We start from the raw sequence: 20292 nt of genomic DNA on the forward strand, positions 1-20292 counted from the left end.
TTCATGAAACATAAAGATCGATTTTGATGAAACTATAGTAAGTACATTATTTCTAAAGTAAATAATCTTTAATAACAAGCACCCTTTTCCCCATGAATGATGAAAGATCTTTATCATAGCCGTATCAAAATTTTCCTAAGATTTAATCTAGAAGAATAACACCATTTTTTTACCTTTATTAATTTTAAATACATGTTATCTTAAAATTCATTTGAAACTTTTTCTGATAATAATTCACTGTTTAAAGGTTAAGCCTGGATAATCTCTCCGGAGAAGTTTGCCAACTAGATGCCACCTTGAGAAGACTAGACAATAGAATACAGCAAGAGGGAGGACAACTCAAATTGCGTTTTGGTACATTTGTTCAGGTAAACGAAAATATGTCGTTGAAATTACTTTGAAGTCATATTATTTCAAAGCATGGCGATATTGAATATCTCTTCTATACCATACCTGCTTTCAATAAAAACAAATAATGTTTTCGAGAATAAGAATGCCCTTAATGAATAAATAAGCTGCTAGTTAGGTAGCAGTTTTAAATGCTTCAGGATACTTTCCCATTCTCGTTTCAGTTTTTATAGTATCAGTAGGTCTCTAACATGAATATTAAACTGCGTTCTTATTTATTTCTTCATGCACTTATAAAACTCATTTTCCTCTTTATTTTTAAATTGTAGTACGACCTTTTCCAGAAGAATCTAAAACCCCAAGAATAATCCAGACGTTTCTTCTAATACTTACAATTATTAGAATGTAAAATCATTTATAAACGATTGAAAATTTAATTTAAAAATTATTAGCAGATTAACCATTGCTAATTTTATATTGCTTGAAAAGATTTTATACTTTTCACAGAACGGCTCCAAGCAGATTTTAGTTCTCAAAAAGAAATTGGAGGAAATTGAACATCTCTCTGATCAACTAGCCAAGCGCTTCTGTGAAGATGAAAAGAAATTTCAGCTAGAAGAATGCTTGAATATAGTCAGCGTTTTCTGCTCTAAGATAAAAATGGCAGAAGCCGTAAGTTGCTTTTACCTTTTACTATAATTTTATCGCTAATGGTTTAAAACCTTCCAGAAAAGCTATCACATTGTTGAGACCTGAAATTGCTTTTATACAGGCAACTAGACAGATTGAGCATGAGGTATTTTTATATTATATAATGTACTGTCAATAACAATAGCGCTGAAAATGCAGAATCACCCACTGCTTGGCGCGATTTTAAGAATTGCACATACTCGGTATCCATGTACATATCGAGCTATTTTCACTTGAAAAAAATCCCAGAATTGCACAAAAATGGCATTGCTCACTCCCTTGACTTTATCCATGTACACATCGACCTATTTTCACTTAAAATTTCAAAGAAAATTGACAAAAATCCAATTCTTCTTACTCTTATAAAAAGCGCCAAACAAATAAGTGGGCTATTCTGCACTTTACCTACAATAGCTACCTTTTCAGTACTTTAAATTTTACTATTTAGAATTCTTATGGTTCAAAATAATATTTCTATACACTTTTTAAAGTATTTTTTCTACAATCGAAATCTAAATAACTTATACTTAAAACACTGACTCAAATTTATTCCAATAATTCATCACATTAATTACATTTATGTTTCTTTGAGATGATATATGAAAACCCTTTTGCAATAATAAATTATTAATATATATATAGGTAAATGGTATTTTTATGTATTTTTTCTATAGTAATTTAGTTTTCTTAAATTAATTATTTAATAAATAGGTACTTATAAATTACGTGTATATGAGTATGAGTATATTCATACTAATTAGATGGAATTTTTACAGTACGAAAATTAATAATTAATCCTTTTTACATTGAAAAGTACATATAGTATAAATACCTATTATGTTGTGCATTATATTTATGTAAAATCTGTGGAAGATTATGTAGCACTGAAAGTAGTGAAATACAGGATGAAATATTATACACTATGAGATAGATCCTTAATTCCGAACTGTGGGTTGAGAATCGGTAATTGTTGAGACTTGTAAATTATTTAAAGTTCGTTTAGTTACAGTATAATATTTTGTATTTTGGGTATTATTAAGTTTATTATATTTTAATTGATGTTTCATTTTGTAGAGTCACTAGGTTAATTGGAAGCAGAAAAGATGAAAAATATGCAACCGCTTTCGCCGGGAATCGAACCACGGACCTCTCGAATACCGGCCCAGCGTGCTACCATTACACCACGAAGGCACGCTAGGGAAGTGGAGAAATACCTTATAATTTATCTTCTGAGAGATACAGATAACATTCAAAGTATTGTAAAGAGGTGGTCGACACAGTGCTCGTATATTATTATTTCTTCATTATATTCTAGGATTCATCCTTTCTTCCACACAAAACATCTATGAATATGTGTGTCATAATAAGCTGCAGGGTATTGCTATCAGTCGCAAGCGAGCCTTAAGGGGATAGCAAGTATGCTAAATTTGAACTCTATGTTAAGTTTCCTAATTTGCAAGTCCCTTATTCTTTTTGCTTCACGGGTATCCTTGTTCCTGCCTGGGGCCTTTCTTCTGGACGATTCTATTTTCTTAAATTTCTTGCTCGTTGGAGCTTCGATCTATTGCGATGTTCTTTTCTGGGGGACTCTTTGAGTTATCTGCGGCCTTATCATCTCGTTGGTTCTTTTCTTTTTCTCAGGGAGTGGAAGCGCTGCTGGGACCGAAACCGCTGTTGTTACTGCTGTCTCTTCTGTCTCAGAAGCCTGAAAAAAACTATTTAGAATATGAAAATCTTTTCGATCGTAGTGTTTCCTTAACTGTTCCGGACTGGCCTTTATTCTTTCGCCTGAATCTGAATTAATATAAATGACTGACCCGACGATCTGTTGCACAATGTAGGGGAATTATTTGGCTGTCTTCGATAAATAAATTTATAATCGTACGACACTGCCAATTTCGCTTACTCTATTGCTCTGTAATAGGGCTTGGAGGAACATCTTCGATTACATCGTAAAGATTCTCCTTTATTAGTAGCATTTGCATTTTGAATTTCCATGTTGAGTGATTGCTGGAATTCAGTTTTTCAATTTGCATTTGACTTGAAATTCAATATTTTTGTATTGTCGAAAAAATTTATTTTCGGTTTTTATAGGAAACTACAGTTTAGCCTTTACAGTTTTTTTTTTATTATTATTTAATTAGCTATGATTTTTCTTTCGGTCTCACAATCTTTTGTTGTAAAACATTTTTCTAGCCTCAAAATTTCACAACAAATTAAAAGTAGATAGCAAAATGATTCCTCTTACCTTGTATCCAGCGCAGCATCTAGCGATATCATACCTAATTAAATTGTAATCCAAAACAGACGTTGTAGACGGAAATTGTACGATCACAAAACACATTTTTATTTACATACTGTTGCGCGCGTATGGGTTCGTTATGAAATGAATACACATTTAGAAACAAAACAGGACCATGGTCTAATACTATTTACAATACTATTTACAATTATATACACTACGTACTATGGCCATAGTAATGAGCTAACCTGTCGTAATGAACGACTTTAGGTTTAGAGTTCGAAGACTTACGGATCCGAACCACGACGTCATTCAGCTTGTTCAGGATTGTGTGGGCACCATCCCAAGGTGACTGTAATTTAGGCCTGACTCCTTTTTGTGGAATCGGGTTCCACAACCACACCTTGTCTCCTTTGTTGAATCTATGTCCAGTAGCTCTCGCATCGTACCTGGTCTTTGGTTTCTCCGTCGCCAAGTTGACTCGCTTTCGTGCAGAACGGTGCATCACTTCAAACCGGGCCTGGACATCTTAGATGTATTCCTCAGGCGATGAAGACGCATCCGTAGGGCGACCAAACAGGCGGTCACAAAGCAGACGAAGGTCTCGACCGAAGAGTATATGGGATGGAGAATAGCTGGTAGTCTTGCGTTTCCTTTCGACCCTAGTATGATTCCGGCAGCTTCCCGAGCTGGGTCTTTCGGACAAGGCGTCGGCATTTCCAGGTGAGGATCCCTTCTGAGGATGGATAGTCATGTCATCAGATGCTGAATGCAGTTTGTTGTTTTTGAAGTCTAAGGAAAAATTGTATTTCTTTAAAAAAGTCCAATCCGAGTATGCATGGATCTATAATATCCGCCACATAAGCCGTGTGATGGTAGGCGGCACTTCCAAACGTGATGCTCACGTTTAACTTCCCAACTATGTCGATCTTATTACCAGACGCAGTCTGAAGGGTAACACAGAATGGCGTCCAAATAAGTTTATCTTTAAACTGTTTGAGCTAAATCCTTCTGAATGATGGTAATATTAGCTCCTGTGTCAATGATCATATTGCAAGGAACTCCATCGATATTCCCATTAATGGACAGTCCGTTACTGTTGCCACTCACTGTAGAAATCTTGAGCGCTTTAAAACAATGTTTTTCATTATCTGGCAACCTTCGTATCTCGATATGGTCATTAGTTTGTTTCCTGCGTCGTTGCTGAGAAATGGTCTCAATTTCCGTGCCCTAGGGTTTTCTGTAATTCTTTCGTACGTGGCCTTCAGCTCCACAGTTCCAGTACTTTGGTTTCTTGTCAATCCTTTTCCGTCCCATGGCATTTAATTGTCTGTTTAACCCGCCTCTCTTATTTTCCGTGCTCTGAGATGTTCTGCAGTTCCTTCGTATGTGGCCTTCAACACCGCAGTTCCAGCATTATAGGGTTGGTTTCTTCTCACCGTTATTCCGTCTCAAGGCATTCACTGGTCTTATCAAATCATCCATTTTATTATCCGTGCCCTGGGGTGTTCTGCAATACCGTCGTATGTGCCCTTCAATACCACATTTCCAACACCTTGCAGCCACTTTGTTCTCACTCCTATTAAATCTTTGACTTCTCTGGCTAAATCATCTAAACGAGCCATCAGTTGATCCACTGGTTCGTGGACTCGCACAGCTCTGACTGGGTAGCGATCTCTACGACTTTCTTGCTGGGCTGCCTCGAACTTCATGGAGTACAACAGAGTGCTTTTTTATGTCCTTCACATTCACCTTTCCCAGAGCTTTCTGTATTTCAGGATCCCGGCTGCCGTCGATGAAGTATTGCAGGGACAGGATTTCCCTTGTTTCTGTCGGGCACTCCGAAAAGGCGAGATGAGATAGCCTTTCAACATCTGTGACGAGTTCCTGGAGTGTTTCCTTGGGCTTCTGTTGGCGGGATTTTAATTGATGCCTACTGTAGTCTTTTAAACACTTCTCCCCAAAGCGCAGCTCCAATGCGCCGGATAGAGTTTTAAAGTCTAATCTCTGGTTTTCGGGAAGCGTCTGCAGGATATCTGCTGCGTCTGCTCTCAGAGAAGCGGCGAGATGACAGGCCTTAGCTTGGGAATCCCATCCATTTGCATCCGCAACTATAGAAAATTGGGTCTTATACACTTGCCAGGATGTCTTCCCATCATATGTGGATAGCTTCAGAGATGGACGAGCAGGCATCGGTAAGAATTTAAAACAATCACTATTGCTCCCTGGCGTCGCTACGAATTTCTTTAAATTATCCACTTCTTTGGCTACTGCAGAAACCCTATCATCAATTTGTTGTTCGATTTGATGTTGGAAGGCACAAACTCTTCCTTCAGTTCGTTCCTCCACAGCAGAAACTCTCCCTTCTATTTGTTCTTTGATGGAAGAGACTCTTTCTTCAATTTCTCCAACCTTACTTTCGACCGAGTCTATTCTACCTTCTATAGCCTTGAATCTGTTTTCTGTTACGCAGGTAATTTCCTCTTGACCTGCTTTCATCTCGTCTTTAAGAGATTTCATCTCCACTTTAACGGATTCCTGTCCCGCTTTCATTTCTTCTTGGCCCGCTTCCATTACCTCTTTAAACGAGGCAAAGGCTGTCTTAGTTGTTCTTCAATCGCTCTTGTTATTGTCATTCAAATCCCACTTCTGACACCAAAAATTGTTGCATTCGTACGGGTTCGTTACGAAATGATTGCACAAGTCCGATGAAAAATGAACAAAATTTATAATTATCTCAAATAAATAAAACAAAATACTTAAATTTTCTCAGATATTCGTACAGTATTACAATATCTCACAACAGTTATCTTTTAACTACTCAAACGTTCAACAGAACTTAATTCAAAACAGCTAAAGAAAGCTAATCCGCGAATTCGCTACAGTCAACAAGAGCAGTTTCCTAAACAAACTCTTCAAACAACAACTAACTAAATAATAACAACAACTGAATTGAGAGGTTTTCCTCCTTTTTATAAGATTTTAAATCGTGCGCGAGAATTTTCTGGAACTTTCTCGAAATCAAAAAGAGATATTTATTTATTAAATGTTAAATGCACGTGCTCTTGTATTTTAAATTTTCCGCCTTAGCTTTCCTTTAATATTCGTCACGCACTGCACTGCACGGAGAATAAAACAATTTAATTTATAATTCAACTATTATTAGCTATTTAAAAACCAAATTCCGTAACAATACAATGATTAAGATTTTTAGTATTCAAATATATGTATCGAAAAGGAGTTATATAAAAGAGAGTGTCATATCACTGTTCTTTCCTGAAGGAGTGAGAAAAGTAAAGAGTAAAGAGAAACGAGTTACACAATTAAACTCCTTTGCAGGGTCTCCAGTTCATAATGTTTATCGCGGTATTAGCGACGGTCCATCACTATTTGCACACCAACATTAACTTCCCGCCAGTTTCTATTTTATTACCAGACACAGGCTGGGGGTAAAGCAGAGAGGCGTCTAGATGAGTTTGTAGAGACATTAGTATTTTTTGAAGCAGGCAAGGTGAAAAATTAGCAACGGGTTCGGCGGGAATCGAACCGTGGACCTCTTAATTACGCGCTGAGCATACAAACCACTACACCACGAAGGCCTGCTAAGGAGGCGGGAGAAATACCTTATAAGTTTACCTTTCACCTATAGAGACAAATCCTTTCGGATGATGATAACATTTATTCTAGCATCAATGATGACATAGCAAGTAATAACATTGATTAGCCTCTCATTAAATTTGGGCTTCTCAATATCTGGCAACCTCCGCTCCGAGAGATGGCCACTAATTTCTTTCCTTCGTCCTTGCTAGGGAGCGTTCTTATTTTGCGTGGCCACTGCATTTCCAACAATTTAGGATTGCTTTCTTGTCACTTCTATCCCTTCCCAATGCAGCCCTCTCAGGAAGTCGCCAGGGTTGTATTGTTCTAAATAGGTGCGGGTACCGGACGACACCCGATTTGTCATATTAAGCCGTCCGGGCCCTGCATTCATCTGTCACCTGTCACTTCTATCCCGTCTCAAGGCACTGACTTGCCTGATTAAATCGTCTAGACGATTAATATTATAATTTAATTATTTAACGGTATTAACTTGATTTATTGCTGCTGAACATGATCACTTCTCATTGGGTCGCGGTCTCTACGAGTTGCTTACTGGGCTGCTTCGAATTTCATGGATTACACTAAAGCACATTTTAAATCCTTGAAATCTGACATTAACAGGGCTTTCTATATTTCAGGAGCCCAGATGCCATCGATGAAGTACTGTAGGGAGAGGACATCCGTTGTTTCTGATGCTCTGTCCGAAAAGGCGATATGAGACGGCCTTTCAATATCCGTGGCGAGCTGCTGGAGCATTTGCGTGCGCTTCTGTTACGTAGACTTCTGTTACATCTTAACTGAAGCTCACTATAGTCTTTTAAACATATTTTCGTCAAAGCGCAGCTCCGACGGGCCGGATAGAGTTTGGGAGTCCCATCCATTTGCGTCCACCGCCGTAGAAAACTGAGTCTTGTAAACTTGCCAGGAAGTATTATCATCGTATGTGGGCAGCTTTAGAGAGAGTCGAGAAGATGTAGATAAAATTTGAAACCCTCAGAATTGCTTCCTGCTGTCTTTATGAATTTCTTTATGCTGTAAACTTCTTTGGGGACAGCAGAAATTTTCTCTTCGATTTGGACTTTGGCAGAAGAAACTCTTTCTTCCATTTCTCCAACTCTGTTTTCAACCGTGTCTATTTTGTCTTCCAGAGCTTAAAATTTGTTTTCTGTTATGGCAGTAATTTCTCTTTTCATTTCCTCTCGATCTGCTTAAATATTTTCATCAACTGACTTGACGGCCTCTTCCATCCTTCCTTGACCTGCTTTTATCTTTTCTTGGCAGGCTATCACCTCATCTTTAAGGGAGTTGATGGCTATTTTCATCTTTTCTTGGCACACTTTCATATCTTATTCGAATGCAGCAAAAGGCTACCACCAGCTTCTTGATTTCTCCTCCATCACTCTTGTCACCGGCATTCAATCCCAGTTCTACCACCAAAAATGTTTGCGTCCATAAGGATACGTGATGGACTTAATGCACACAGACATCATGATAGTTTGATAAAATTTCTTTTACCAAAAGGAAGACTTTACAGTCCTGGAGCTTCCCACAAAAATACTCGTACTCTTCACACTATTACACAGCACAATCAGTAATTACACTTTAAACTACCAAGAACGTTAAGCAAAACGTAATGCAAAGCGCATCTAAACAGCGAAGCTCACACGGAGATATGTCCTCCGAACTAACGCTGAACTAAACAACAACTACTCGGAAACTGATGCTCTTCCCTGTCTTATATAAGTTAAGGATCATAGCTAGCAAAATAAGTATGCAAACGAATAATTATGTTAAGTGATGAATATTTAGATATTGGGCGAATTCTGCCCAGACATGACCACATATTCAATGAGTTAGAATAACTAGGCATTAGCAAACTAGTAATCAAATATATGCTTTACTTTCTCGATATATTCTTTTAACATTCCTTCTTCCAAAATTATATGTTTTCTTCTAATTCCTTCCGGTGTTTCCAAAATTTACAGAACAAAAGTTTTAACAAATACAACAAACATGTGGATATCAGTACATAAAGACTTTGTCCAAGTTTTGTACGTAACTTACGGGTGCTCGATATTTCCTATCTAGTCGCGGCAGACTTTGGTCTCAGCTGATGGTCTCTACCGCTCTGTTGGTTTAGTATCGCACAGACAACCAGTTTCCGTGAAGTACAAGAAGTTACACCTTGTAAGAATTTCTTTGTCTGTGCGTGCTTCTGTTTAATCTTTCCTATGATAAATCCGCTATACTATCATAACCATCTTACATTTAATGAATTCTAAGATACAATAAACTTTATGCTCACCAGTGAACACACTGATTATGGACATTGTGTTCACGTGTGAAAACTTGGAGAATTTATTACATACTTCTATGCACCATTTGTCCTATTTCATATTTTTAATGGAATCATTCGAAACCTCCTAAGAAATTATGAACCAAACTATATGTCTGTACTTCGTAACTCGTTAATGTCAAATAGAAGCTCTTGGCGATAATATCAGAATTTTTTCTTAAAATGGAAGCTGCCATTTATTATTTGATGCCTATTTCTGCTTCAGTGGAATGCTAAGAAGAGCGGTTTATTTCCTCGTTAAAGCAATATTAATGGAAAGAAAGGAAAATAAAAATCATGAAAGATGCGTCCCCATAATTTAGAGCTTGATGTCGGTATAATTCGCACATACCAGCAAAAAGATGCTAAGCGCATGCATCTCAAATAACAGTATCATAATAGAAAAATGTCTTGACAGAAACTAACATACGATGTTTTAGTATGTTCATGTTCAAATATTGCGAGCAATACAGAACATAGTTTTGTAATCTTTTTCAAGCACACCTTTCCAGGATAACTTTTAATATCTCACTAAAAGCACTTAGTAAGCTTCTTATTTTAGAGATAATGTTAAATAATAAGTAGTCTCCTATGAAATAAATAATAACCTACTATTACTATTAACTTTACATATATTAGGAGATATTTATTTGAAAAATATTTAATTAAATCTATTACTGTTGCACAAAATTCTGAGCAATTAATGTGAATAAAGTGAAATAATGGAATCATTAACCTGCTTAAAGGAGACTAGCTACATAACATGAAGAAAGCAACAATCAAACAGCATGAAGTATAAATCTGGAAGTAAGTCCTGGAACCAAACGCAAACTGAAACCAAAAATAATAATTATATATTTAAATAAAGTTGATAATTCTTTCGTGTTTATCAAGAATCTGTATTATTATACGCTTGGCTGCTCCCTGATTTTTAGGTGTGTGTTTAATGCTGTTTAATCTTTGCTTTCTTCATGTTAGATAGTTGGCCACCTTTCAGTAGACCAATATTCCCCTTATTCAGTTTTATGTTTTTACAAATGTTTTACATATGTAAATAATTTTAGTGAAATTATGTGTGAAATAGCTGTATTTTTTTGCATAATGTAACATGAAAGTCTAAAGAACCGAAGTTTGCCGAAGTAAGAATGCAGATGCCAGTCAATATTGAGTAAACGGCTCTCTCGCTAAATTGGCGATTGGCAACTAATTTTTGTCTCCAAATTTATCGAGAAATAGCCAGAAGTCGTCAAACGTCGGAGCCATTTGTCGGCATTTGGGTCCCGGCCCTTATACGCCTTCCAGTAATTTTGGGTAGTACTAGATTGAGGTATCTCCGGGTAAACTTCGCTCTTTGCATGTGCTTTGCATTCCGTTGTGTTTAATGTTCTAAGTAGTTTGATGCATAACCACTTACTGTTCGTTGTGATACTGTGAAGGAGCTGCACGAATGTTTTCGCCGAAAGTTCAAGAACTGTTGAGTGTTTCTTTTGGAAAATAAATTTTATCAAGCTATTATCGGACCTGTGTGCATTCAATCTGTTACGAACCCATACGCATCAATAACTTTTGGTGCGGTGAGATTAAATGCGGTGACAAGAGTGATGGATGAGCAACGGTGACTGTCTGCCTGCATTACAAGAAAAGATTGAAGAGGCCATCAACTCCGTTAAAAAAGAGATAAAAGCAGGATAAAGTTGGAGAAATCAAAGAAAGCGTTTGTGCTCTCGAACAACATATCGAAGATAGAGTTTTTACTGCTGTTGCTAAGAAAGTTGATAGTTCAAAGAAGTCCATAATGACAACTGGTAACAATTCTACCACTTCAAATTCGAACGTAAGTCATCCGGACTCTTTCTAAAGCTACCCACATATGATGGAAAGTCTGTAAGACGCATGTCACTATAGTGTCAAACGCAAATATTTCGGATTCCGAAGGTACAGTCTGCTATCTCATCAGTTCTCTTCCGTTTCTCGACATTCTGGTCACACGTATCACATCCAACTTCAGTACTACGGTTTACCGTAAACCTTCATCGGTTTGCCTTCCACCACACTTTAAATCATGTCATCCGACTAAACAAAAGTTAGCTTCATTTTATTCCTATGTTTTCCGTGCTCTTCAAGTTTGCTCCTCCAAACTAGCCCTTGATGAAGAACTAAATTATTTAAAAGCAATAGCTATTGACAGGGGCTTTTCACCCAACATTATTAATCAAGCAGTTAAAAAATTCTCATCTCAACACACTAAAAAGCACACTCTTGTTTTAGGAGATTATAAAAATTCTGTTGTCATTCCCTTCTTTCCATGAATTAGCTATAAAGTTGCACATATTTTGCAGAAATTTAACTTTCGGGTTGTTTATTCTCCCATCAATAAAATTCCGAGTTCCATACTCAAGGATCTCATTCCGAATATAAATTCCTGGGGTATTTATAGGATTCCTTGCCAGTGTGGTTTAATTTACACTGGCCAAATTAAGAGAGTCTTAAAATTTCGCGTCAAGGATAATGAGGCATATGTTAGAAAAAAGGAAACACAGAAGTCTTCCGTTCCTCAACATTGTTGGTCCGAAAATCACACTTTCAATTTCTCTGCTGCCAAAATTATTCAAAAAACATCTTCCATTGGAGAACTGGATTTTCTAAAAGCATTTCACATTCATAAAAATCTTTCTGTTCTAGTTAACGATCCTAATTCCAATCCAAATTTGCCTTCGGCTTTTAGAGAAATTATGTTTTAGTTCTGGTTTCGCCAACAGATGGCGCCACTTGCTTATTCTTGTCCAAGCTTTCTTATCTTATCTAAACATTATTTCCTGTCTTGTTCATTTGCGGTTTTGCAGCTGAAGATGATGGTTCGGTAAAACCATCGAAACTAGTCCTGTGAAAAAATTTTTTAAATATAACGCTGATTTTTGTTGTTTGACTTCTGAATTAGTAAGAAGCATTTATTTAGCATACAGATAAGTGCATGAAGAATTTTTATGCAACATAAAAAGTAATTATATTTTATAATTGAGAAATTGATGAGCTAATTTCTCTCACTCAACTCTGTTTGAAACAAACACATTTTGTTTTCCAAAATAAATATTACAAGCAAACTGAGGGATTAGCCATGGGAAGCCCCCTCAGTCCCATCCTGGCTGATATCTACATGCATTATTATGAATCAAAATTGTTTGAAACTTTAAAATTCCCGGCATGGTTCCGCTACGTAGACGATACTTTTACCCTGTTTGAAGGTAATAAAGATGATTTGAATAAAGTTCTTTCAACAATGAATTCTATTGATCCTGCTATTCAGTTCACTTTTGAACTTGAGACTTGCAATTCTCTTCCGTTTCTCGACATTCTGGTCACACGTAACATATCCAACTTCAGTACTACAGTTTACCGTAAACCTTCATCGGTTTGCCTTCCACCACACTTTAAATCATGTCATCCGACTAAACAAAAGTTAGCTTCATTTTATTCCTATGTTTTCCGTGCTCTTCAAGTTTGCTCCTCCAAACTAGCCCTTGATGAAGAACTAAATTATTTAAAAGCAATAGCTATTGACAGGGGCTTTTCATCCAACATTATTAATCAAGCAGTTAAAAAATTCTCATCTCAACACACTAAAAGCCACACTCTTATTTTAGGAGATTATAAAAATTCTGTTGTCATTCCCTTCTTTCCATCAATTAGCTATAAAGTTGCACATATTTTGCAGAAATTTAACTTTCGGGTTGTTTACTCTCCCATCAATAAAATTCCAACTTCTATACTCAAGGACCCCATTCCGGATATGAATTCCTGGGGTATTTATAGGATTCCTTGCCAGTGTGGTTTAATTTACATTGGCCAAACTAAGAGAGCCTTAAAATTTCGCGTCAAAGAACATGAGGCATATGTTAGAAAAAAGGAAACACAGAAGTCTTCTGTTGCTCAGCATTGTTGGTCCGAAAATCACACTTTCAATTTTTCTGCTGCCAAAATTATTCAAAAAACATCTTCCATTGGAGAACTGGATTTTCTAGAGGCATTTCACATTCATAAAAATCTTTCTGTTCTAGTTAACGATCCTAATTCCAATCCAAATTTGCCTTCGGCCTTTAAAGAAATTATGTTTTAGTTCTGGTTTCACCAACAGATGGCGTCACTTGCTTATTCTTGTCCAGGCTTTCTTATCTCATCTAATCATTATTTCCTGTCTTGTTCATTTGCGGTTTTGCAGCTGAGGATGCTGGTTTGATAAAACCATCGAAACTAGTCCTGTGAAAATTTTGTAAGTATAACGCTGATTTTTGTTGTTTGGCTTCTGAATTAGTATTTATTCGGCGTGTTATTGTGTCTTAATCTCATCAATTCTCTGAGAGCAGACACAGCAGATAACCTCCAAATTCTGCCCGATAAGCAGAGGTTAGGCTTTCAAAGCTCTATCAGGCGCGTTGAAGCTTCGCTTTGGTTAGAAATGTCTAACTCTTTCGCATCGGCGTAGGCCAAAATCTGACCTTCTCAAACATCTGAAACGCCCGTGTATACGAGCATTTGTTGAGCTGGATTTCTTTCCCCGATGCTAAGTAGAATGCTATTACTGCAACAGTAACCTACTCGAGTGAAGCGAATACTTCTCGTGGGAATCTTTGTGCGGTTTCAACCGCTTTGTGCAGTTTCCACTTGGAACAGCATTCCAACTGCGAGCGTCAGTTAAACGTTGACGCTAACCCAAGCAGAGGAAGGATGCATTTAAGTAAGAGAACATACTTTTAATCGCTTCAAAAGAATCATTGGCATGTCATTTAATAACTCTTGAAACCAATGAGCCATGCACTAACGGAATGAGGGAAAACACCAGGTAGAAAATCAACACAAGCTTTTCGGCGACCTGCCGATTGTAAGAATTGCCAGAATTGGAGGCTCTCTTCAGCCCACCTGGACAAGAGTGTTCACATAGCTCAAAAAAAGGGGCCCCGTATCTCCACAAACGAGGGCAGCCAGTAACCCAGCCACCCCCAAACAACAAACAAAAATACTAAATCAAAAATAAGTAAGCACATCTTACACAAAATTACAGACCCATAACAAAAAAAATCCATAAACACAAATTCACAAAGTAGAACACCACAGATATCTAAAACCCATATAAATACAAAATTCACTTTTAACAGACGATTCCTACTAGCGCCCTATTTTCATTGATAAACTTCATTAGAGCAATAGAATATGATTTAAAAACTTTAAAACTAATGACACTTACATTAAAATCAGTAATGTTAAAAATCTTTCTAATAGTGGCTGTTAAACTACAATCAACCACGAAATGCCTACCATCACCATCAACCTGACAACTATTACATAATGTATTTTCCTGCAGATGAAATCGGTTGAAATAGAACGGAAAACTACCATGTCCAGTTAAAACCTGATTAACATTAATATTGTTCATACATTTCATTTTATTTGTGATTTTAATTAGTTCCATAAATCCTTTGTTTTTAGGTGAAGAGAACCACTGTATTTTCCATTTGTTAACGTAAAATGTTTTCATTCTTCGAATTGCAATTCTCTTCGAACCTGTTACTTCAATATCCATTGCACTGACATTTGAGACCGCCTGCTTCGCCAGGCTGTCGGCCCTCTCATTACCAATAAAGCCTATATTTGCTTTAACCCAATGTAGCTTAATATTTAAATATAAACTCAAAGTTTCTAAATGACTCTTAATTTCGACAATTAATGGATTGAAATTGTCTGGGCGGGAGAGCGCATGGAGAAGTGACAGGCAGTCAGTGTAAATACACTCATGTCCATAAATTAAGGATAATTCAGAGTCACGCGGAAATCGAACACTAAAATAAATATATCACCTGTAAAATCACTACACACATCTTCAAGAATCATATGCAAATTTCAGGATATAACCAGATGACACCGATGGTACGTCACAATGACGAGAGTGTAAGAGAGTGATATATAAGGAATACAGGCAATAAGTAAAATTGTTCGCAGGCGCTTTATAAGCATTTCAGTCCAATAACCGAACAGTTATGACACAAAGGACGCTTTGAATGATTTTTTACGTGGTAGAATTATCGGCCGTCTGGAATGTGGGCGTACCCAACTGGAAGTATCAGACGAACTTGGAATTGCCTAGAGTATCATCTCCAGGCTTTCGCAACGATTCCAAGATGATGGTAATGTGAGTAGACGTTACAGCACAGGTCGCCCCAGAGTTACAACGCCGAATGAGGACCGGTATTTGGCAGTTACTGCCAAAAGAAACATCATTGAACGACACCGTTACGGTGGTACAGGAGTGCTCGTTTGGGGTGGAATTATTCTGGGTTCCAGAACTGACCTGCGTGTTCAAATTGGAACCCTGACAAGCCAAATCTATCGGGACGTCATTCTGGAACAACATGTACGTTTGTTTCGGAGCGCCATGTGCGCACAATTTGTGTTTATGGATGACAACGCCCGTCCTCACCATGCAAACATCGTAAGCGAATGCCTTCATTCGGAGGATATGACCCGTATGGACTGGCCAGTATTCTCACCCGACTTGAATCCAGTAGAGCACGTGTGGAACATGCTTGGCCGACGAGTTGCAGCCCGTCAACCTCCTCCTACATGTTTACCAAACTTCGGAGAGCATTGCTTTTTGAGTGGTGTAATATCCCCCAAGATCAGACCGATAATTTGATACTCAGCAAGCCTAGGCGTTGTACGGACTGTATTGCATCGTCTGGGAGACATACAATGTATTAATAATCATACCAACCATGTAATATTGGGTTTTTGTAAATAGGTTTTTTTTTTTTTTGTAATTTCTCCACGGAGAAAAAAATCGCTATTTTTTTAATACTATCAAACATATAGCATCTTTTTTTTTTTTTTTTTTTTTTTTTTCTCTTTACCTTTTCTTTAATAAATAAGCTTTACAAATAAGTGAAATTTATTTTGCTTCTAACTTTTCCTTTGCCTGATTTTGCATTATCTATAATTTATGGTCATGAGTGTATTTACAGACGTGGGTATAAACAAGGTATTTTTAATCCATAATAAGGCTTGTTTGAACGCTTCACTTTCTGGTTGGAAAACAGAATTATATATAACTTAAACATCTTATAATCCACCTCAGTTCCACAGTAAAAAAAACAAAGGCAGCTCCTACACTCTCTCCGACCCAGAACCACCTGTATAAATATCAAACACATCAACAGTTGGATTAATTTTATCAAAAACAAAAACAAATATATTGGAAGGATGTATTAAATGAATATTAAATTTTTCAAAAACATTCTTTGTAATTGAATAATCTCCATACATTTTCAATTCCATTCGCCCAGTTCTAAATACAATTTCTCATAACAAAATTCGTATTAAATTGAGAGAGGAGGCAGCCCAGCCACCACAAAGACGGCCTCGGTAGGCACCGTTCTAAAATATCGCGTTAAAGCTAAACCCAAAGCTCTCTGAATACTGTCTAACTTCATCCGTAATCTAACCAGTTTCACTGCCCTGGATCCCCAGGCTCCAGTTCCATACATGATGATTGGAACCACTACATTTAAGTAAATCCTCTTCAGAATGGAGGATTTCAAGGCTAAAATCTCAGCTAAAAAAGTTCTATAATTTAATAAAATCAGATCAGTTCGTCTTTGTACCAACTTAAAATGTTCTGTAAAATTTAATTTGCTATCAATCATAACGCCAAGATATTTCATATTATCTACAAATTTGATTATTTTGCCTTTTATATTTCAAATTTGGTGGTCTAGTCTTTTTACCTCCTGTGGGAAAAAACAATGCACATGTTTTTTCCATATTAAATTTTAACTTTTCTTTCTTTTGCAAATCACTTAGTATTACAGCAGTTTCATCAAATAATTTGTTCAGTTTTTCAAGAGAATCGTGTTTCACAAGAATCATAATATCATCAGCATATGCAATTAATTCCGCATTTTGAGGAAACTTCTGCTTCAGCAAGTAATCCACAATAATGTTCCAGAGAAGGGGAGCACTGCAGGAGCCCTGAGGGCATCCCTTATAAATATTCATTACTAAGTCTTTACTCTTATCCTTAAAACAGATAAAAACAATTTTTCTATTACTAAAATAACTTTTAAATAAATAAAACAAATTTCTAGGTGTTTTAAAATCAATTAGACCATGCAACAAGGAAGACCAATCAACAGAATCAAATGCAGCCGAAATGTCTACAGAAATCAAAGCTACGTGTTGTTCATCCCTAAAACGTCTGACATATCCAACAACCCGGTAAAGTACATCCTCCGTACCTCTTTCAAAGGTAAATCCATATTGAAACTCACTAAGTGGACATTTAATTAACCATAAAGCGTAAAATTCTATTAGATACCAATTTGCCTAGCACCTTACCCAAAATATTCAAAAGTGTAATGGGTCTTTGCTTTCCATTAGGCTTAGGGATCAAAATAATTCGACCAATTTTCCAACAATCTGGAAAAAGAGTGAGCTTAAGACAGGCATTATATAGGCCAACAAAAAATATGGGTAATAGAAGAATAATCGTTTATTCAAAACAGAATGTATGCGATCCAGACCTGCAGCAGCCGTATCCCTCAAATCCAATATAATACTCTTAACTTCATCATATGTGAATGTTGAGTCATTTTCACTAAATTTCAAAACATCATCTTTTAAAATATGTATATCTTCTGGTTCACCCAATTCAAGTACCTCTTTAACATACACAGTATTAATATCTTGCTCATCACCCATACCATCAGGTCTCTTCACATTCAGCTTTAAATTTCGCTTTCCAAATGCCGTCTTATAAAAACCATCATAATAAACAACGCTTCTTAAAAAATAATTCTCTTTACATACTCTCTTCGACTTTCTAATCAAACGTTTATAAATAGCTAATTCTCTTTTGTACTTTATCTTACGTAAAATTCTAGTATTATCATCTAATCCAATCACCTGTGAGCTTCTCCTATATGCACGGATACGTCTTTTAGACTTTCCCAATTCGGGCGTCCACCATGAGATTACATTTCGAATCTTCCTCTGTATCAACAGATCGTAATCTATTCTCGCCTGAAGCAACATTCCAAAATCGTTTACTACACCAATCAATTGTTCACTGTCATTTACAACACTAATTCTCTCACCAAGCCTCATCATATCGAATTTAATTTTCTTACACAGCATATTGACTCTCAGAATATTTCTCGATACCAAAGTCCCTCTTCCATACTGAAGACAAGAATCTGTCATTTCGAAGACTATATAGCGATGATCGCTCAGTGAATCATCAGTATTGATTTCAAGTTTGCATTTGTTACTATCCAGTTTGCTGGATGCTATAGCTAAATCTATCCATCCTTGTCTGACAGGAGAATTAAAGGTTTCAATAGAATTAAAGACATTAAACAAAATTAAATTATTAAATACAATAAAATTAAACACCAACGTTCCTCTTGCATCGATCAGTTTGGCCCCCAACTAAAGTGCTGAATTAAAATCCCCCATAATTAAAGGCCTTTTATATATAGATAAAAACTCTTCCAATTTATGAAGATTCACAGCAATGGCCTCTGCAGGAGAAAAGTATGCTGATATGAAACTCAATTCCTAGTCTCCCATTAATACAGTAATAGCTTTTATTTCATCCATTTCATAATCCACTATAAAATCAATTTCCTCTTTTAAAACAAGAATTGCAGTTCGCCCTCCAACTTCAGCTGCAATTCTCCAAGCATTTTCAATAAATGCCAATTTTCCATTAACCCAATAGGGCTCCTGCAGTAAGATCAAATCAGGACTAACACCAATAACATTTTGGAGAACAGAGAGCTGGGCAGCAGCTAAGGCGCAGTGGTTTAGGTTGATACTTAAAATAATCATACAAATAAATTTATACAGTAAAATCATGTGAAAATAGAACAAATACATATAAATGAAAACACAACTGCTAAAATCTAATTGTATAGAATACTAGAACAATGAGTACATACATGCTAAAATTCATAAAAATTGAATCATACTGGTCATTCTTTAAAATTAAAGTCTGTGTGACCTCTAATAAATTCTATTTCTCTCTATAAAGAGGGGCAGTTCTTATCAAATACACTGTGATCATGTTTCACTTCCATACCATATTTATCTGCATTAGACATCGCCGATGTCTAATGCACATAAATATCGATCGCCGATGTCTAATGTGTATTACACATCGCCGAAGTCTATGTTAGATATCGGCGACCTACCGATGTCTAAATGCACGGATGTTTCGCGCGACTTCACTGTGAAAAAGACTATTGCAGGCTTCAGATAATATCTCGCCAACCGAAGCGAACGAAACACCAAAGTTCACTAGATCCCCACGGATGTGGAAAGGCTGTCTCATCATAACTTTCCAGACAGCCCAATAGACACAAGGAGAATTATGCCCTTGCCGTACTTTATACATAGCATCCTTGACCCTGAAACCGTCACCCAGTCAGATCGGGGATACGACCGCTGAGTGCCCTCGGCCGCCGAGAAATTCCTAGTACTACTCAAAATTGCTAGCTACACCACCGGCTATACTCCATTCCAGATGCTGTTCGGTCGTGGCCTTCATCTGCCTTGTGATCTGTTGTTTGGTCGACTTCCGGTTGCGCCATCGTTTACACTACGTACTATGGCCATAGTAATGAGCTAAGCTGTCGTGATGAACGACCTTAAGTTCAGAGTTCGATGACTTATGGATCCGAACCACGACGTCATTCAACCTGTTTAGAACTGTGTACGGACCATCCCAAGGTGACTGTAATTTCGAACAGTCCTTTCCGTCGAGTTGGATTCCACAACCACATCTTGTCTCTTTCGTTGAATCGATGTCCAGTACCTTCTGGTGTCGTATCTGGTCTTCATCTTCTCCGTCGCCAAGTTGACTCGCTTTCGTGCAAACTTGTGCATCTCTTCAAACCTGGCCTGGAGATCTTGAATGTATTCTTCAGGGGATGAAGAATACATTCAAGAAGAGCACCTGTGATGGGGAATAGCCGTTAGTCTCGTGAACAGCACTGCGGTATGCCAGTAAGAACAGTGGTTACCTCTTGTC

General features: G+C 37.0%; 1 protein-coding gene across 2 annotated transcripts in view; it reads left to right on the forward strand.

The window, feature by feature from the left end:
* Nucleotides 1–20292, forward strand: part of LOC118206137 (inverted formin-2-like) — a 290618-nt gene that overhangs the window by 249039 nt on the left and 21287 nt on the right. For both annotated transcript variants that reach the window (XM_085807614.1, XM_085807615.1), the window contains 2 exons: nucleotides 248–368; nucleotides 856–1020. In XM_085807614.1, the coding sequence (XP_085663740.1) occupies nucleotides 248–368; nucleotides 856–1020 (286 nt within the window). The remainder of the gene's footprint in view (nucleotides 1–247; nucleotides 369–855; nucleotides 1021–20292) is intronic.

Source organism: Stegodyphus dumicola, chromosome X1, assembly GCF_044657685.1.
Source record: "Stegodyphus dumicola isolate Sdum_Otavi_A_Nest chromosome X1, ASM4465768v1".
Taxonomy (NCBI): Eukaryota; Metazoa; Arthropoda; class Arachnida; order Araneae; family Eresidae; genus Stegodyphus; species Stegodyphus dumicola.